Source organism: Myotis nattereri (genome assembly GCF_964212035.1).
Source record: "Myotis nattereri genome assembly, chromosome: 6".
NCBI lineage: Eukaryota > Metazoa > Chordata > Mammalia > Chiroptera > Vespertilionidae > Myotis > Myotis nattereri.
In genome coordinates, this window is record NC_138081.1 from 6,074,389 (window position 1) to 6,093,864 (window position 19,476).

Sequence of the window (19,476 nt, forward strand, 5' to 3'; positions counted from 1 at the left end):
GCCAGCCGCGACCGCTCGAGCCCCGCCTCGGAACGCGCCAGCCTTCCCTCCGCTGCCCGCGCCGAACTCTCGCACCCGGCGCTCTGACCGCGCGGCGTCCGGAGAACGGCTCCTCACCCCCGCCCGCCTCTCCCGCCCCCCGCAAGCTGGGCCCGCAGCCCGGGGGCGTGAGCGGGGAGTAGCAGCCGCCACTCGCCGGGCCCTGGGAGGGAACGACTGGGCCTTAGGGGCAGAGGAATGAAGGAAACGGCTAAATCACCATTTTCCCGGTGCCCGCACCTTCCCCCTAGGGCTTAAAGGCGCCTCCCGTCTCTCCAGTCCAGAGTCTAAGTTCAGATGAGGTGTCTAGGCGGAGGCAGCAGGAGACTCCAAGTCAAACCCAGAAACGGCCGAGGACACCCTGCAAACCTGGCTTCCCCGTCCCCAGTGTGGGTGCTGCAGCCTCCGCAAGGGGCCGTGAGGCCGCGGCCAGCAGCGAGTGAGCTGACAGGGCTGGCAACCCACGACCGGCTCAAGGCGACCCTGGTGGCCCTTGGGACGGTGCCTGCGCTGGCACAGCCAGGTGCCCAGCCCGTGCGTCCGCCATTTTAACCAGGGGCCACCTTCCTCCACCAGGCAGGGCACTCACGACATAATCCCCTCACTAAAACCAATGCAGCCACTTTGGCCTAGAGGTAAAGGTTACTGTGTGTCCCTACTTTCTCAACAGCCACCAAAAGGGATGGAGGTAACCCTGGAGCACAGATGGGGCTCCTGGAAGGCCCCAGGAGGAAGGAAATGGGAGAAGGGTGTTATGTCATATTAAATATTTATTGTTCCCTGCAGACTGACCTTGAAGTACTTCTCAAGCCAGGAGGGGGACTGGTTAGTGTTCAAGTTGCTAGGATCTTAGGCCAAAAAACTACAGAAGTCACTTTGCATGAAAAAAACACCACTGACTTGGAGGCAGTCTCCCCTTGCCATCAAGTCCGAGAGGTGAGGCGTCACACCTCAGGGCATGGTGACAGGAGTTGAATGAACCAGAAATGGAGGCAAGTGAAGGTTTTACTAGAGGAAGAGAAAAGAGCCTTGGGTTTTTGGTGTGTTTTTCAGGGGGAGAGGGGTTGGGAGAATGATAACGGCCGTTTTGGAAGCCCAGGGAAAGGTGGTCCTGGGAAACCTAAAGACACTGGGAGAGTCAGAAAGCCAAGGGAATGCAGCTTACCCTGAAGAGGCAGGGCCCTGGGGATGAAGGCAGGGTGAGGCATGTCATAGACTGGGAGGCAAGGAGGAACTGGAAGGGGCACGAGGTGAAGAGAGGTATGGGTGGGCTGTAGAGTCCGCGGAGAGGCTGGTGAATCCCAGGATCCAGCACATCAGAAGTTGGGCTTGTGCTTCTTGAGCTCCACCATAAGGTGGTGAATGTTGATGAGCTCAGCCCGGGCAGGGAGAGCTCGGAGCTGGGGCTGAGACAACACCCGGTGGAAGCGATGATAGAGCTGGATTAGCTGGGTCAATGCTCCCTGGTCAGAGAAAGTCAAGGAGGGTAAGACTGTGAGATGATGATTCAGAACCAGGTTGGGGCTTATCCAGAACTCTGGGCACAGCTGGTAGTTGAAGATCAAGGGTCACTTGGATGATGCTGAGCCCAAGGAAAAGGGGGGGAAATTAGTGATGGGACAGGGTGGGAGTGGGGGCTGGGAGTTGCAGATCACCTGGATGATACTAGTTCCATTTCTGAAGTTGGTGAAACTCCGCATTACATCCTGACTCAGAGACTCCACCGATGATTTCCAGGAACTACCAAAGCCACGGATCAGCTGAGTAACACGGGCTGATGGCAGGAGGAAAAAGAGGGTATCAGATAGAGACTAGGCTAAATGATCTTTGATCCCACCAAGTCCTCCCCAGGGCACAGCCATCCTCATCATCCAACCCCTCTCTTCTGGTGTTCTCCCAACCCATTCTTTCCTGATCCACCCACTCCCCATATAATCCACATCCTCTCATTTTTTCATTTCTAGTTACCTTACCACTGACCCCTTTTCTATCACACCATCCTTATACCTTCTTCCCCTCGAAGTCGTTCAGCCTGTCCACGCTCAATCAGAGCCTCAGCCTCCTTCACAAATGCCACCAGACCCCCAAAAGGAGGAGAGAGCAACTCTTCAATGAATTCCTGGAGAAACACACACACATACATACATATACAACTGAGTGTCCTGGTGTCGGCAGATTTTTCCCAATTCTGGCATCATGACCGACTATCAGCAGTTCTCAACCTGTGGGTCGCGACCCCTTTGGAGGGTCGAATGACCCTTTCACAGAGATCGCCTAAGACCATCCTGCATATCAGATATTTACATTATGACTCATAACAGTAGCAAAATTATAGTTATGAAGTAGAAACAAAAATAGTTTTATTGTTGGGGGTCACAACATGAGGAACTGTATTTAAAGGGCCAGAAGGTTGAGAGCCACTGGACTAGAGCCTTACAACATTCCCATAGCAAAGGTCAGACACTTTAAGAAATGCTGGTCTCACAAGAGGTAGGGGAAATCTTCAAGGCTCCCCCCTCCTAAAAACAAACAAAACAACAACAACATAAAACACACCCAGAAACTAAACTTAAATGGGAGCAGAGCAACAAGAAATTGGGGTCAGGGTTGAAAACAGAGGGGCAAGGCTACCAGAAGGTAAATGGCCATCACAACTCTGCTATTTGGAAACTGAGCCTGATGCCAGCCCTGTGTGGGAAAGTTACTCTCTCATGAGAACTACAAAGAGAGAATCATAAGCAGCAAGAGAAAAGCAGTTAGTTATCTACAAGGAAGCTCCCAAAGTCTGTCAGCTGATTTCTCAACAGAAACTTTGCAGGCCAAATGAAATTGGCATTGAATACAAAGTGATGCAAAGCAAGGACCTACAACCAAGATTATGCTACCCAGCAAAGATTTAGAATAGAAAGTCAGATAAAGAGCTTCCCAGATAAGAAAAAGCTAAAGGAGTTCATCACCACCAAACCAGTATTACAAGAAGTGATAAAGAATCTTCTTTAAGAAGAAGATAAAAAAACAACAACTATATATATTAAAGGCTAAGTGTCGGTCCAACTGGTAGCTATGACATGCACTGACCACCAGGGGGCAGACGCTCAATGCAGGAGCTGCCATGACACACACTATCCATTTAAAAATAAACGGATACAGACCTGGCACCACGAACCAACACTCAGCTTCCCCCAAGTGGGAGACAAGCCCCACGACCACCCCACAGTGACAAACTGCAGCCAATGCTGCCAAGACCCCATGGCGCAAAATGTGTCCCACAGCCCAGCCCAGCCCAGAAACAGTCGTTGTGGGCGCTGGGAAATGTCACATAGCAACGTCCGGCTTCCTCTCCCTAGCAACTAGCCTCCTTAGAGTTTCTTCAGCCCAGGAACACAACTTGTTTTATAGCCAGGTGCAAACATTTTACACTTTAACCAAATGTGAAGCATTTTCATGTGCCTTATCTCATTTGATCCTCACAGAAGTCCTGGAGTAGGTAGACAGGAGACTCAGTAGAATCATATTTTCTTTTCATTAGCAGGAAAACAGAGATTTAGAAAGTTTAGAAACTTGACCAGACTGAAAAGAAGAAATGGTGGACCTTGAAAATGACTTCAGGTTTTCTCACTGCACAGAATATAGTCAAACACTGTTGCAGTTAAATATTTTATTCTTTGTTCTCCCTGTGAGATCTACAATAATAATCTGCTTGGTGTTGATATTTACTGCTGTGTTGCTGACAATTACCTGAAAGAGAAGTTGAGGTGCTTCCCTGGGCTGGAAAAAGTTTAGCTAAATCAGAAAGCAGGTCTAATTAAGCAAGTTTGTTCTGTATCTATAAAAGGCTAAGTTGACTCACACATGTGCAATACATATAAATCTCTTGCTGGTGCCAATCACACGCGTGTGTTTCAATCTGAATTGTCAATTGTGAATTTGGTTGACACTTCTATTATAGAGAAAGGGCAAACAGCGATATTAAAATATTTCTTCTAATTAATTTCCTCTCAATGTGCATGAATCTGTGCACCAGGACACTAGTATGAATAATAAAATGGCAACAAATACACATCTATCAACAATTACTTTAAGTTCAAATGGATTAAATGCTTCAATCAAAAGACATATGGAGGCCGAGTGAATAACAAAACAAGACTCTTACATATCAGATTGAGAGACACACACTGACTGAAAGAAAAGGGATGGAAAAAGATATTTCATGAAAATGGAAACAAACAAACAAACAAAAGCTGGGGTAGTAATACTTATACCAGACAAAATAAGACTTTAAAACAAAGGCTATATAACAAGAGACAAAGAAGGACCCAGTAATTACAGTTCTGGACATTTATCCAAAGAAACCCAAAACAATAATTCTAAAAACTATATGCATTCATATATTCACTGCAGCATTATTTGTAATAAATAAGAGATGGAAGCAATCTAAGTGTCTATCAACAGATAAATGGATAAAGATGTGGTGCATATATATAATGGAATATGACTAAGCCATAAAAAAGTATGAAGTCTTGCCATCTGCAACACCATGCAATACCTAAGGGGTATTGCGCTGTGTGAAATAAGTTAGAGAAAGATAAATGCCAAATGATTTCACTCATACGTGGAATTTAAAAAACAAAATAAGAGAAGAACCAAGATGGCGGCGTAGGTAAACGCTGGTACTCACTGCCTCCCATAATCACATCAAAATTACAACTAAAATACAGAACAACCATCATTCAGAACCATCTGAAATCTGACTGAATGGAAGTCCTATAACTAGAGAAGTAAAGAAGAAAGAACATTGAAACTGGTAGGAGGGGTGGAGGCACAGAACAGGCTGATCTGACACCCATGTGTGGCGTTTTGTTAACTGGGAGGGATATCTTGGCTGAGGAGGCCTCCCATGAGGAACAAGGGCTCCCAGTCCCACACCAGCCCCCCAGACCAGGTTGCAGAGTTAGGAAGAGATGTCTCTGTAACTTCAGGCTGTAAAAACCAGCGAGGATTGTGGCTGAGAGACATGGAGGCTGCTGGAGTCCCAGGCAATTCCTTTTAAAGGGCTGGTGCACAGACTTCCATGGATTTGCTCCCTCTGAGCTCCAGTATTGGGGAAGCAGCCTGGGGGGGAGGGGGGGCGGGTGGATCAAGGGACATACGCAGAGGAACTGGATTGCCTAGCATGGGGCAAAAACTTGGGGGCAGCTTTCTCCCAGACAGGGGTACTCATGGGCTTCATTGTTCTTGTGCTGGGACTTCCCCCATCGCAGAGCTGACTAGTAGCCATATCTGAGTCTCCATCAATCTGGCCCACACTATTTGCTCCTCCCTGGTGATTCCCTGAGACCCAGCCACATCCAAGCTGTTTGCAGCAGCTTTTCCATATGAATGGCTTGTCCTGGCTCAGACTTCAGACTTTCCTAAAATCTCTCAAACAAGCAGCAGGTGGCATCAGGGTGCCCCGAACTTATCAATAAGAGGCCCAAGACCTGGCACTAGCATCAGCCTGCCTTGCTTCATAGCTTGGCCTTGCCTGGCCTTCCAAGCGTAACACAAGTAGCAGCCATCTGCAGATCACACTGTAGCTTCTGCCAGGTGGCCCCAGGCAGAGGCCCCAGAGCCAGTGCACCTGATGGACAACTTCAGACCACACCAGATCACAACTCTACACATTTATAAGCAACACACTCAAGGAGCAGACTCATCGAGCACCAAAGCCCCACTGAAGCAAGTCCTGCTCCATAGGGGTGTCTCCTGCACAGCAAACTCTGCCACTGTAGTTACAGCTGGTCCTCACAGCCAGTCCTCACAGCCAGTTGGCCTGGAGGTTAATTCCTTCCAGTGACTCCAACAGCAATCAAGGCTCAACTACAAGACTGTGCATACAGCCCACACAGGGGCCCACGGAGAGTGCCCAGCTCAGGTGACTGGGGAGGCTGAGCCACTGAGCCCTACAGGACACCTACCACACAAGGCCAATTTCAGGAGACATAGCAGTTCTACCTAATATACAGAAACAAACAAAGGGAAGCAGCCAAAATGCAGAGACAAAGAAACATGTCACAAATGAAAGAACAGACGAAATCTCCAGAAAAACAACTAAATGAAATGGAAGCAAACAAACTACTAGATACAGAGTTCAAAACAATGGTTATAAGGATACTCAAGGATTTTGAGAGCTTCAAGGGACTTAGTGAGAATTTCCAGGATCTTAGTGAGAATTTCAAAGACATGAAAAAGGACCATTCAGAAATTAAGCATATACTAACTGAAATAAAGAATAATTTTCTCTCTCATCATGGATGTTTCTCTCTCTCTCTCCCTCTTTCTCTCTCTCTCTCTCTCTCTCTCTCTCTCTCTCCTTCTCTCTTCCTCTCTGAAATCAATAAATATATATTTAAAAAAAGAGAATAATTTACAGAGATTCAACAGTAGAGTACAGGATGCCGAGAATCAAATCAGTGATTTGGGATATGAGGAAGCAAAAAACATCCAATCAGAAGTGCAAAAAGAATCCAAAAATATGAAGACAGTGTAAGAAGTGTCTGGGACAACTTCAAATGTACCAACATTCACATTATGGGGATGCCAAAAGGAGATGACAAAGAGCAGGATATTGAAAACCTATTTGAAGAAATAATGACAAAAAACTTCCCCTACTGGGTGAAAGAAGTAGACTTACAAGTCCAGGAAGTGCAGAATCCCAAACAAGAGGAACCCCCACACCAAGACACATCATAATTAAAATGTCAAGGGTTAAAGACAAAGAGAATCTTTTTTTTAAATTTAATATATTTTGTTGATTTTTTACAGAGAGGAAGGGAGAGGGATAGAGAGTTAGAAACATCGATGAGAGAGAAACATCGATCAGCTGCCTCTTGCACACCCCCTACTGGGGATGTGCCCACAACCAAGGTACATGCCCTTGACTGGAATCAATCCTGGGACCCTTCAATCCACAGGCTGATGCTCTATCCACTGAGCCAAACCGGTTAGGGCCAAAGAGAATCTTAAAAGCAGCAAGAGAAAAGCAGTTAGTTAACTACAAGGGAGTATACACACAACTGTCAGCTGATTTTTCAACAGAAACATTACAGACCAGAAGGAGTGGCAAGAAGTATTCAAAGTGATGAATAGCAAGGACCTAACCAAGATTAATCCACCCAGCAAAGCTATCATTTAGAATTGAAGGTCAAATAAAGAGCTTCAGAGACAAGAAAAAGCTAAAGGAGTTCACCACCACCAAACCAGTATTACATGAAAACATTGAAGGGTGTTCTTTATTAAGAGGAAGAGAGAAAGAGAGGAAGAAGGAGGAAAAGGAGAAGAAAGAGGAGGATAAAAAGATAAAAAATATGAACAATAAAATGGCAATAAATACATACCAACAATTTAATCTAAAAATAAACAAGAAATCTAATGAACAAAATAAACTGATGAATTAAATAGAACCAGAGGCATGTAAACATAGAACAGACTGATGAATCTCAGAGGGAAGGGCGGAAGGTGGGATGAGGGTGGGGGCGGGAAGAGATTAACCAAACAATTTACTAGTATATGCATATATGCATTACCTATGGACATAGGCAATAGGGTGGTGAAGGCCTAGGGCCAGAGTGGGAACTGGGTGGAGGGGGAAATGGGGTGAAAAAGGAGAACATCTGTAATACTCTCAACAATAAAGATTTTTTTTAAAAAAAGAGATAAAACACGGAAAATTTCTGCAATCTATATAATCAACGAAAGATCAGTATGTAAAATATATAAAGAACTCTTTTTTAAAAAATGTTTTTATTGATTTTGAGATAAAATTTACCTACATAAAAAACTTATCTACATCTATGTGCACTAAAGACGTAAGTGTTCAAAATAAACAAACAAAATTGAAACAGACTTGTAGATGCAGAGAGCAAACTGGTGGCTGATAGAGGAAAGGGGGCTTGGGGCTGGGTGAAAAAGGCGAAGGGATTAATAAGTACAAACTGGTAGTTACAAAAGTCACGGGGATGTAAAGTACAGTATAGGGAATATACTCGTTAATATTGTCAAAGGACTTATATGCATACTAGAGGCCTGGTGCACAAATTCATGTACTGGTGGGGTCCCTTGGCCAGGCTGGCGATTGGGATCAATCAGGGTCGTCTCGCCCAGTCCTGCTCAGGGCCATCAGGGCTGGCCAGCCGGGGAGGGACCCTGGGAGGTTGGCCGGCTGGGGAGGGACCATGGGAGGGCTCCAGGACATGTCCAGTCCCGATCAGCCAGACCCCAGGAGCAAGCTAACCTACTGGTTGGAGCATCTGCCCCCTGGTGGTCAGTGTGCATCATAGCGACTGGCTAGTCAACCAATGGGTCGGACACTTAGCATACTACACTTTTATTATGCATAGCCCATAGACACAGACAACAGTGCAGTGAAGGCCCTGGGGCGGGGGGGCAAAGGAGGGAAAATGGGGGACATCTATAATACTCTCAACAATAAAAGTAAATTAAAAATATAATAATAGCCGAAACCGGTTTGGCTCAGTGAATAGAGCGTCGGCCTGTGGACTGAGAGGTCCCAGGTTCGGTCAGGGGCATGTACCTGGGTTGCAGGCATATCCCCAGTAGGAGATGTGCAGGAGGCAGCTGATCGATGATTCTCTCTCATTGATGTTTCTAACTCTCTACCTCTCTCCCTTCCTCTCTGTAAAAAATCAATAAAATGTATTTAAAAAAAATATATATAATAATAGTATTGTAATAACTATGCATGGTATCAATTCAGTACTGAAAATATTGGGGGTAACATTTTGTAAAATATCTGATTGTCTAACCACCATGCTGTTCACCTCAAACTAATACAGAATAATATTGAAAGTAAACTGTAATTGAAAAAGTAAAATGAAAAAAAACAGAAGACATAATTGTTCATAAACAATGTCCTCTGCCGAAACCGGTTTGGCTCAGTGGATAGAGCGTCGGCCTGTGGACTGAAGGGTCCCGGGTTCGATTCCGGTCAAGGGCATGTGCTTGGGTTGCGGGCGCATCCCCAGTGGGAGATGTGCAGGAGGCAGCTGATCGATGTTTCTCTCTCATCGATGTTTCTAACTCTCTATCTCTCTCCCTTCCTCTCTGTAAAAAATCAATAAAATATATTTTGAAAAAAAACAAAAACAATGTCCTCTTACAGGAACACGTTATATTCACATAAGTAACATGATCTAACAGTGAAAAAGAATGAACTACAGCCATGTGTAATAATGTGTGATCATATTAGAAAAATTACGCTTGAAAAAATCCTGTGATTCTGTTTTTGTAACACTAAAAATACATCTATAATAATAAAAGCCTATGTGGTTGTGACGCTGTAGCGAGCAATCACCAGGAGGCTGCATGCGCAGTGGGCGCACGAGGGTGGGTGGGGCTGTGTGCGTGGCAAGGCACGGGCGGGTTGGTGGGGGCTTGATGCTGTGTGAGCCCAGCGGAAGCGGGTCCCATGGCTCCGGCCTACCTCTTTGGGGCAATCGATCATGGGGCTACCACACTGTGAGAGGGTACAAGCCAGGCTGGGGGACACCCCACCCCCGCCCCAAGTGCACAAACTTTGTGCATGGGGCCTCTAGTATATAATTATTGTTTTGGCATAGCTTTATTTTTAATTAAGTTTTAGAGAGAGGAAGAGGGAGAGAAACAGTGATCTATTGTTCCACTTATTTATATATTGGCTGATTCTTTTAAAATATATATATATTTTATTGATTTCAGAGAGGAAGGGAGAGGGAGAGATAGAAACATCAATGATGAGAGAGAATCATTGATTGGCTGCCTCCTGCACACCTCACAATGGGGATGGAGCCTGCAACCTGGGGATGTGCTCTGATTAGAAATTTAACTGTGACCTCCTGGTTCATAGGTTGACACTCAACCACTGAGCCACACTGAACCGGCCATTGGTTAATCCTTATTTGTGCCCTGACCAGGCATCGAACCTATAACTTTGGCATATTGGGACAGTGTTCTAACCAACTGAGCTATCTAGCCACGGCTTAGCTCAGTGATGGCGAACCTTTTGGGCTCGGCGTGTCAGCATTTTGAAAAACCCTAACTTAACTCTGGTGCCGTGTCACATATAGAAATTTTTTGATATTTGCAACCATAGTAAAACAAAGACTTATATTTTTGATATTTTATATATTTAAATGCCCTTTAACAAAGAAAAATCAACCAAAAAAATGAGTTCGCGTGTCACCTCTGACACGCGTGCCATAGGTTCGCCATCACTGGCTTATCTATAACTAAATTTTTAAAAGCAAGAGTATGATAAACACAGCATGTAGGTCACCAGGTGCTTCTATGTGAAAGGCAGGGAGATGGGATGAAGAAGAATTCATACTCTGAGACTGGTTATTGCCAAGGTGTATTGTAGGCTCATGGGTGTTTATATCATTAAAAAAATACAAAATATCCGGGCCTGCGTGGCTCAGTGGTAGAGCCTTGACCTATGAACCAGGACGTCATGGTTTGATTCCCGGTCAGGGCACATGCCCAGGTTGTGGGCTCGGTCACCAGTGTGGGGTGTGCAGGAGACAGCTGATCCAGTGATTCTCTCTCATCATTGATGTTTATCTCTCTTTCCCTCTCCCTTCCTCTCTGAAATCAATAAATGTATTTTTTTAAAAATAGACCAATAATGACATGTTGTGAACCAGGAGTTATTCCAATTGTGTGGAGATGGAGTCCAGTAACTGCCACTCCCTACACACACACACACACACACACACACACACACACACACACACAGCTGTCCCTTTCCTTTTCTCCACATCCCTACCTGTGTCCGAGCATTGAGCAGCTGCTGGAAACCCTCGACCTCTTTGCTGTCATCCGCAGCCCGCTCCTAAGGGAAGACAAAGGGAAATACCAAGTTCAGGAAAGGCAGCCCTCACTGCAGGATATCCCCTTCCTTCCACATGTACTGCCCTGGCCAGACTCCAGAATGAACCAATGACCCAGCAAAAACAAGCCCTCAGAGCCAGCAGAACAATGGGGCGCCCGATTCCCTGGGTGGGGAAGCGGAAAGCAGGGCGCCTACTACCATCAGCACGCCCAGCATCATGTCGTAGTTGTTGATCAGAAAGACAAGCTGCTCCTTCCTTGAGGAGAACTCTGCTGCCACTCGGAGGACGAAATTCTCCACTTCTACCTGGAAAAGCCCAGAGGTGACAGGAGACGGTGAGGGCACAGGCCCCCCTCACACGCCCATGGCTTCGGCTGGAGCCGCCCCTCACCTGGAGCTGCCCCAGCAGCTGCATCGTCCGCTCGTTGGGGAATGTCTGGTTGATGCTGACAAGAGCAGAGGAGAACTCTGCATATCGCCGTGTGATCTGGAGAAAGGAGGTGGGAAGAAAAATCACCCCAACTTCCTGGCCCAGCCCAACCTCTCAGCTCCCCTGAGCTGGCCAACCACCCTGTGTGTGACTCCCACCCCCAACCCTACAGCCAGCGCCCAGCCGCCCTGAGTGCAACACTCCTGGACTGCCCCCCATGCTCCCCACGCGCCTTTAGCTAAACAACCCGCCGGGCACAAAAGAAATGCGTAGACAATGCCCCCCACCCCACCCCAACTGCAGTTTACAGTTAATGCCTTTCAGGAACCTCTGCTACCCTTGCCCTCCCTCACATAGTGGGGCCGAGTATCCAGTCCCCCAAGGCGCTGAGGGTCAGTGCTTCGGACACTCTGGACATTCATCTCCAGTATCAGTTCAAACCGTGGCCACAGCAAGGCAAGCACCTGTTCCCAGTACCTGTGGGCGTAACCAGAATCAGCGATCGGTGGGCCAGGAATGTCAGGGTCGGGTGGGGGTGGGGCGAGTGGTGGGGGAGGAGTGGGGTTTGTGTTAGGGTGTGTGAGGAAAACCCGCCCCATTCTGGGGCATCTTGCAGGTTAACAGCTGGTGGTTGGTGCTGGTAGGACTGGGTATGAAAGGTGAGTCAGACCAGTAGGGCTGCCTCCTGGCAGGTGAATGGGTAGGGTCACTGGTATCAAGTCAGTAGGAGCCTAAGGGCAGGGTTCTGTAAGACCAAGAACTCAAGGCCAGCAGGGCTTCAAGGACCAGAACTCAGTGACCTGTCCAGGGCGGGAACATCCCTCTTCGTGGCGATGTTGCGGAATCGGAGGACGATGTGGATACAGAGAAAAACAGCAATGGCATCGTAGCAGTCAGCGAGATAGGACTCCAGGTGCTTCTGTGATTTAACAACAGGCAGAGGACTGAAAAAGCACGTTACTTTGTCCTTCCCAGTGGCCAGAGACAGATGCGTGTGCTCCTATGGGATGCAGCCCCGGGAGGGAGGGAGGGAGGGAGGGAGGGAAGGAGGGAGGGAGGGAGGGAGGGAGGGAGGGAAATCGAAAAGGGCAATGCCCCTCGCCCGGCTCTGTCCGCTGCCTTGCTCACGAGCCTAGTACAGAATTCAGGGCTGAGTACTGAGGTTTACGAGTCCCTCAGCTACTGCCTGGGTGTGGATCAGCAGTAGGGGGTAGCCTTGGGGACCCCAAGCTTTAAGGGTTTTGTAGGGAGTCATGCTGTGAGTACAAGGCTTAGATGTTTCATTTTCATTTATTTTCGTTTTGTGGTGTGTTTTTTTAAATATGGAATGCTTCACGAATTTGCATGTCATCCTTGCGCAGGGACCATGCTAATCTTCTCTGTATCATTCCAGTTTTACTATATGTGCTACTGAAGCGAGCACTATTTCTATTTTTTTAAATTTCTTTATTAAGTTATTACATATGTCCTTATCCCTACATTACCCCCCTATTTCTATTTTTTAAAATATATTTTTATTGGTTTTAGAGAGGGAGAGAGAGATAGAAACATCAATGAGAGAGAATAATTGCCCGGCTGCCTCCTGCACGCCCCCCATTGAGGATTGAGCCCGCAACCCGGACATATGCCCTGACTGGGGATCGAACCATGACCTCCTGGTTCAGAGGTCAATGCCCAATTACTGAGCCACACCGGCTGGCAAGGCTTAGATGCTTTAGTATGAGGGGTCCTGGTTTCATTACCACCGGAGCCATGACGCTCCCATAGTTGGGATAAGGACTGAGGGCACGAGTCTGAGAGCACAGGAGCGAGGGCAGGGGTCTTACCAGGGTCATGCTGAGCGTGCGGCCCATGACAGCATGGAAGAGGTCGTGTGCAGCCGTGCCAGACACAACAAAGAATTCACAGATGAAAAGATATTCCCGGCAGGAATTGTCTAGGAGGGCGTAGTGCTGGCTGCGAAAGAGGGCCTCAAACGGATACTAGGATGGGAGGGTAAAGAGGGAGACAGAGATGAACCCCAACACTGACTCCCTGTAGAGGTGGCTGGGAAATCAGTAAACCTGGGTACTGAGAGCTCAGGAGACCCTTCTCATCTCACCTGAATAGGTAGGTACTGAAGGGGGGAAGGGGTACAAGAGAACTGCCCACCCCTCACTGCTGTGGCTACTCCTGCATATACCTCCACAGCTGCCTCAGGACAGGTCTCTTCCCCCATGTGCCCTAGGTCATGGTCCCAGCCCTCTTCGAATCACAGCACACTAGGGAGACTGGGAAAGGCCACTCCTAGGTCCCAGGGTTGACAGAAACTCTGACCTTCCCACCCAGCCCCAGCCAGCCTCTCAGCACCCTCACGACTGCAGCTTGCTCTTCCTCCTACCCTCTGTTCGCCCCGCTGGGCGGTGTGGGGCACCAGGATGGGGGCCTCCAGCTCAGTCGGGGAGATGACAGAGCCACGGGTCCCCAGGGTGAAGATGGTGTTTCTGCTTCGCAGGGATGGCTTTGAAAAGAATCGTGAAGGGTCAGAGTCAGGGAAAATAAGATCACAGCTGTGGTAGAAAATCAGACTCAGTACCTCCGGGGCCTACAGCGGCCGACAATCTAGAGGCCCCTCTCCCAGAACCAGTGCCCCACTCCACCTGACATCTGTGAGTGCGCTTCAGGAGACCTCTACACCCCGACATCATATGCAAAACTAAGTATCACAATGACTTTTTTTCTGGGAAGGATGGCCGCAGCCTCCAGCACATGCTCAAAGGTGTAGGTCCCACAGAAAAGGTAAGCAGCAGTGCCTTGGGGGCTAGAGTCAGAAGCCCCCGGCTCTCCAGGCCGAGCCCAGGTCAGCTCTAGGATATCTTTCTTTGCTGTATCTTCCACGCCCATGAGGTCATCCTTCTCAGCGACTTCCTCGTACTGGAGAAAAAAGGAACAGAACTGGTAACCACTTCTGCCCACCGAACCATAACACGTTTGTTTCCCATTGTCCCCCCTTGCCCAGGTGGCCCTTCTTCCCAGCCCAGGCGCCATGGCCTCACCTGCACCTTCATGAGCCGCCCCAGGTAGGAGCGGTAGTAAGACAGGTAGATCTTGCTCAGCGTCTCCACATATTCGTCCCGGATCTCCTTGGCTGTTGCTCTTTCATTGCCCAGCAGGAACTGATAGAAGAACCTGGAGGGGCCAGGGACGTCAGTGTCCCGCCTGCCCAAGGACACCACACGTGGCTGCCCAAGGCCCCAAGGCCATCCTCCCATGGTGACCTGTACTTCAGCAGGGCCGTCTGGGGGATCTGATAGTTGGTCATGGGTTTTCTGAAGGAATAAATCTTCTGAAGGATGAACTCTCGGATCTTCGTCACTGCCTAGATATGGGGGACCAAACAGGGCATGAAGCTGCAGCCTCCTTTCTGTTGGGAGCACTGAGGGAAGTGACAGATGTTAAGCAGAGGAGGAGGACGGGTGGAGAACAGCCCTGTTTTTTAAGATCCTCAGGGGAACCCAGGGATGTGAGCATGAGCTCTGGCAGGGAAGGCGGGGGAAGGCACAGGGAGCCGGTTCTAGTCTCTGGGCTATGCCCCTAGCCCTCACCTTGACCCGGAGCCGGTCGAGCACACCCCTGACGTCAGCACAGGCTGCTGTGCCTCTAGCCTCCTGCTCTCGGACTGCAGCTGCCTTGGCATCCAGTTCCTGCAGCTGTTCCAGGAATCTGGGTTCTGTCACCGGCGCCTCCAGAATTGCCCTAGGTAGCAGGAAGGGGTGGGATGGGTTGGGAGGGAGACCTAGACATCCCTAGACTCCGAATCATATCCTTGACAACCAACCTCTCTCCTTTCCCTCTTACTGTATCATAGTCAGGGTTTGCGTACAGTTTTCTGTTCTTGGGCCCTCACTACACCCCTGACCCTGGATGACTCCTAGTCTTTGATGCGTAAAGCATCCATCAAGGTTAGAAGTGCTACGACCCAACCACCAACTTCTGGAAGGCACTTGGTGACCTGAAGCCAAGAATCCCATGTGGTAAGTAGGTTAGGTCAGCCCAGCCCACCTGCCTGCTATAAACACCCTTCAAACTAGTAACTCACGTGACCAGAGCAGTGGGCACTACCAGACCATCGACAAGCTCCCCAAGTTTCCCTCGAACTGCCTGGCGGTTTCGAAGCCGAATGTTCATGGCTCCTGACTGTTCCTGCAGTGTCCGGATCTCCGAGCTGATGGAGCTGAGGTCACTCTGAAAAGCTCCCAACATCTGCTCCATGCGCTGGGAAAAAGGCAGAAGACGCTGCGGGGGCGCCACAGGCTGGCAGGGGACCAGTGGGCCACCTAAGTGCATTGGTGACTCTCCGGTATCAATCAGCCCATGAGGGTGGCAGGTGATGCGGGAAGAGGTACCCCAAACGTCACTGGCAAATAACATCAGTTATGGCAATAACAACAAAAAAGGCTGCTGAGGTCACATTGCAAGTGGCTTTGTCCCCACCTGAGGTCGACGACCTAAAGAATGGCACCCCCCTGGCCGGTTTGGCTCAGTGGATAGAGCGTCGGCCTGTGGACTGAAGGGTCCTGGTTCGATTCCGGTCAAGGGCACGTACCTTGGTGGCAGGTTCCCCAGCCCTGGTCGGGATGCGTGCAGGAGGCAACCAATCGAAGTGTCTCTCTCACATTGATGTTTCTCTCTGTCTCCCCCTCTCCCTTCCACTCTCTCTAAAAACCAATGGAAAAATATCCTTGGGAGAGGATTAATAAAATAATAATAAGAGTAAGAATGGCACCAAAGACCACGATGTGGTTCAAGGTTATTTCGGGGGTTACAGGTCACGGTTACGAACCTCGAGGACAGCATCGCAGGCTGTGATCTGGTTGTGCAGTGACGCTATGTTCTCACTCTCCTGGATATCTGACCCACAGGAAGTCAAGGGGCCTCTCTGTGAGGACGGAGATCCGCAGACCTGCAGGGCCTCTCCAGTTCCTCCCCGAGGTGACCGAACCCTGAGAGAAGAGGTCACCCCCAGCCACGCTCCACAAACCCCGTTTTAATAACACCCCCCTTCCCTCTGCTGGAGGATACAATCCCGAATGGACTTCTGCTCAATCTGTTGTAGCTCCAGCTCAACCTGCTTTGAATAGTGACGGATATCCACACCCTGGGAGAGCACAGACATTACAGTTCAATAGGAAGTCACAGCGAGGGGACACTGAACAGAATCAACAGAGGATTAGAGGGTAAGACACCAGGATATTAAGCACAAAAGACTGTTTCCTTCAAGGGGCGGGGAGGTGTGGGGGAGGGCAGGTTAGTATAGCAGAAAGCCTCACCGTTTTAAGAGCTTCCTTTACTAACTCATCCTCCAGATTTGCCTGAATGTGAACTGGAAATAAAAGTTTATTACAAAGGTTCAGTTCACAGCTCCCTCTCCCCACAGTGAACCCCTGCACACCAATCCCTGCCTTTTACTTCCAGCCCCCATGCCTCTCCGATTACAGGCACTCTGCATCCACCCTGGGCCATCACTCACCATCCACTTCATCCAGGATAAATTCATCGGAGGTGATGTCCAACACTCCAAGCTGCAACGGCTCCTGCAGATCAGGACCACCCCCCTGGAGAGGGATAAGTTAATGAGAAAGGATACAGGGGGAAAAGGGAAGAACAAAATATAATGGAACCCTAACCGGTTTTGCTCAGTGGATAGAGTGTCAGCCCGAGGACTGAAGGGTCCTGGATTCAATTCCAGTCAAGAGCACATACCTCCCTGGTGTGGCTCAGTGTTGAGCGCTGATCTATGAACCAGGAGGTCATTTGATTCCCAGTCCAGGATGCAGGCTAGATACCCAGCAATGGGTGTGCAGGAGGCAGGGGATCAATGATTCTCTCTCATCATGCAGGTTTTTATTTCTCTCTCCCTCTCCCTTCCTCTCTCTGAAATATATAACATTAAAAAAAAAAAAAAAAAAAAAAAAAAAAAGCACATACCTCAATTACAGGCTCGATCCCCAACCCCACTTGGGGCACATGTGGGAGGCAACCAATCAATGTGTCTCTCTCATATCAATGTTTTCTTTTTTAAATATATTTTTACTGATTTCAGAGAGGAGTGGAGAGGGAGAGATAGAAACATCAATGCTGAGAGAGAACCATTGATTGGCTCCTCCTGCACGCCCCCTCCTGGGGATCAAGCCTGCAACCCGGGCATGTACCCTTGACCAGAATCAAACCTGGGACCCTTCAGTCCACAGGCCAACACTCTATCCCCTGAGCCAAACAGGCTAGGGCTCATATCGATGTTTTCTGTCTCTCTCTTTCCCTTACACTCTCTTTAAGAATCAATGGAAAAATATCCTCAGGTGAGGATTAACAAAACACAAACCAATATATATATATATATATATATATATATATATATATATATATATATATATATAATGGAATAATCCCTTTATATATATAATTACATATAATTATATGTATATAATGGAATAATCCCTAATCCTTCAAGGGGGAGGGAGGAACTGTAACTGGGCAGCCATAGGTACTGAGTGAAAAATTCCAAGAGTCTCACATTGTACCCAATGTATGAGTTGGGGCTGATGGGCAGGGAATACGACTAGGAGCCAGGCAATCCACAGAGAATGGATGAGGACAATTAGGAGTTGCAGAGGGCAGAGCAGAACTTGCAGTTGAATTTAGGAGCCCAGACCTCTGCTATCTTAGGTGTTCTATCACAATCCCTCCGGGGAGCTCCAGTTTTTCTAGAAATGTCAGCTAACAGTGTTCACCTGCATGCCAGGTGCCATCTTAAATATACTCACTCATCTAACCAACAACCTATATTGTAGTGTTATAGGCCCCTCTCACCGACACCAGAGAGGGGTTACCAGACAGGAGAGGCCCCTGCACTAGTGGGAGAGTTCCCAACCTTGATTCTTGTCTTCTCATATAAATGAATCTATACGAAGACCTTGGCTGTGCTGTAAACAGCCAATTTATTAAAGCATTTAAAGCATGCACCTTTATTGAGAAAGCAAAGCAAGCAAATCCATCTCATTCGGCTGGGAGCACAGATGGGCTTTCCTGGGTAACGCGGAAAAGCGAGTGTCTGGAGCAAGTTGGAGGAGTAATATGCCCTCCTTCTGTCTGTAGGTTTCAAAAGATTCTTTTGCTGAATATCTTGGCTCAGGTTAAGCCTCAAGGTTTTCTTGTTGTGGGCTTCCCAGAATCCTGGCAACTTTATCTTGCCGAGCCCTGAGACTGCTGGCTTCTCTGCTTAGGGTGTAAAAGTGCCCTTTTTTCCTTTCTGCTTTCCGCCTCGCTTTCTGCATCCATTATGAGAGTCCGTGGCTGGGGAGACAGTGGTTGATTTGCAGGCCAGTTGCAAATTACTCACACTGTTTGGCCTTGTCCTAATGTTTCTGCCTCAGTTTCCCCTGGAATCTCGCCTGTAACAGCATGTCCTATCATTTCCTTCACCTTACAGGTGTAGAAAGTGAGGGCAGAGGTAGCTAACTTGCCCAAGGACACGCAGCGTGAGCAGCAGAGCTGGGACTAAAACACAGGCAATCTGCCCCGAGGCCACGCTCTTAGCCTTCAGACAGCACCATTCTGCCCCCAAACCTGGAGGTTCATTGGAACTGTGCCCCGGGAATTGGAGCCGACCACTCTGGTCCCTGCTCAGGCTCGGGCCCGACTCCAGGGAGGGCTGGGGAGCGCCCCTCTGGCCGCCGCCGAGCTCCCTCCCGAACCGAAACCCAGCCCGGGCCTTTTGGACGCGAGCACGACCGAACGCGACTCCGGAGGAGAAAAAGCCCTGCGTTCTCACCAGCGGGCCCTCCTCCTCCTCCATGTCTGAGGCCCCGGCCCGCAACACCAGCTCCCGGGCAGCGGCCGCCATGGTGGCAGCGGCGGCCATTCGCGCAGCCTCACTTCCGGCAGCTGTCAGTCGCGCGAGCCCGTCCTCCCGAGTGGAACTACACGTCCCGAGCGCGTGGCACAGCGCGAAACCGTCCCCAGGTACCAGCGCTCAGTGTGCCGGTCCAGCCTCCCTGGGAGCGCCAACCACTCCACCGGGGACGGGTGGGAAGCGCACGTCTCGGCACAACCTCACCCGGAACCTTCGCGGCTCTCACCCCCCAGAACGCTACGAGCTGTG

The 19,476-nt window shown here is 48.9% G+C and overlaps 1 protein-coding gene across 3 annotated transcripts; it reads right to left on the minus strand.

The window, feature by feature from the left end:
• Positions 1-1,026: 1,026 nt before the first annotated feature.
• VPS52 (VPS52 subunit of GARP complex) lies at positions 1,027-19,458 on the minus strand. 3 transcript variants are annotated; one of them, XM_081093620.1, is made up of 20 exons: positions 19,147-19,458; positions 16,846-16,930; positions 16,646-16,698; positions 16,398-16,473; positions 16,159-16,226; positions 15,415-15,590; positions 14,921-15,071; positions 14,594-14,694; positions 14,372-14,504; positions 14,192-14,249; positions 13,717-13,850; positions 13,163-13,318; positions 12,137-12,255; positions 11,690-11,813; positions 11,298-11,393; positions 11,105-11,212; positions 10,841-10,906; positions 2,047-2,158; positions 1,695-1,813; positions 1,027-1,502 (listed from the first exon to the last, which is right to left on the minus strand). In XM_081093620.1, exons 1-20 carry the CDS (start codon positions 19,234-19,236, stop codon positions 1,356-1,358), a joined length of 2,172 nt encoding a protein of 723 aa, XP_080949746.1. In that variant the 5' UTR covers positions 19,237-19,458; the 3' UTR covers positions 1,027-1,355. The 3 variants fall into 3 exon arrangements, with proteins under 3 accessions (XP_080949746.1, XP_080949745.1, XP_080949747.1); XM_081093619.1 differs by having other exon boundaries at positions 11,102-11,212; XM_081093621.1 differs by lacking the exons at positions 16,159-16,226; positions 16,398-16,473; positions 16,646-16,698; positions 16,846-16,930; positions 19,147-19,458 and having other exon boundaries at positions 11,102-11,212; positions 12,137-12,252; positions 15,415-15,674.
• Positions 19,459-19,476: the final 18 nt, after the last annotated feature.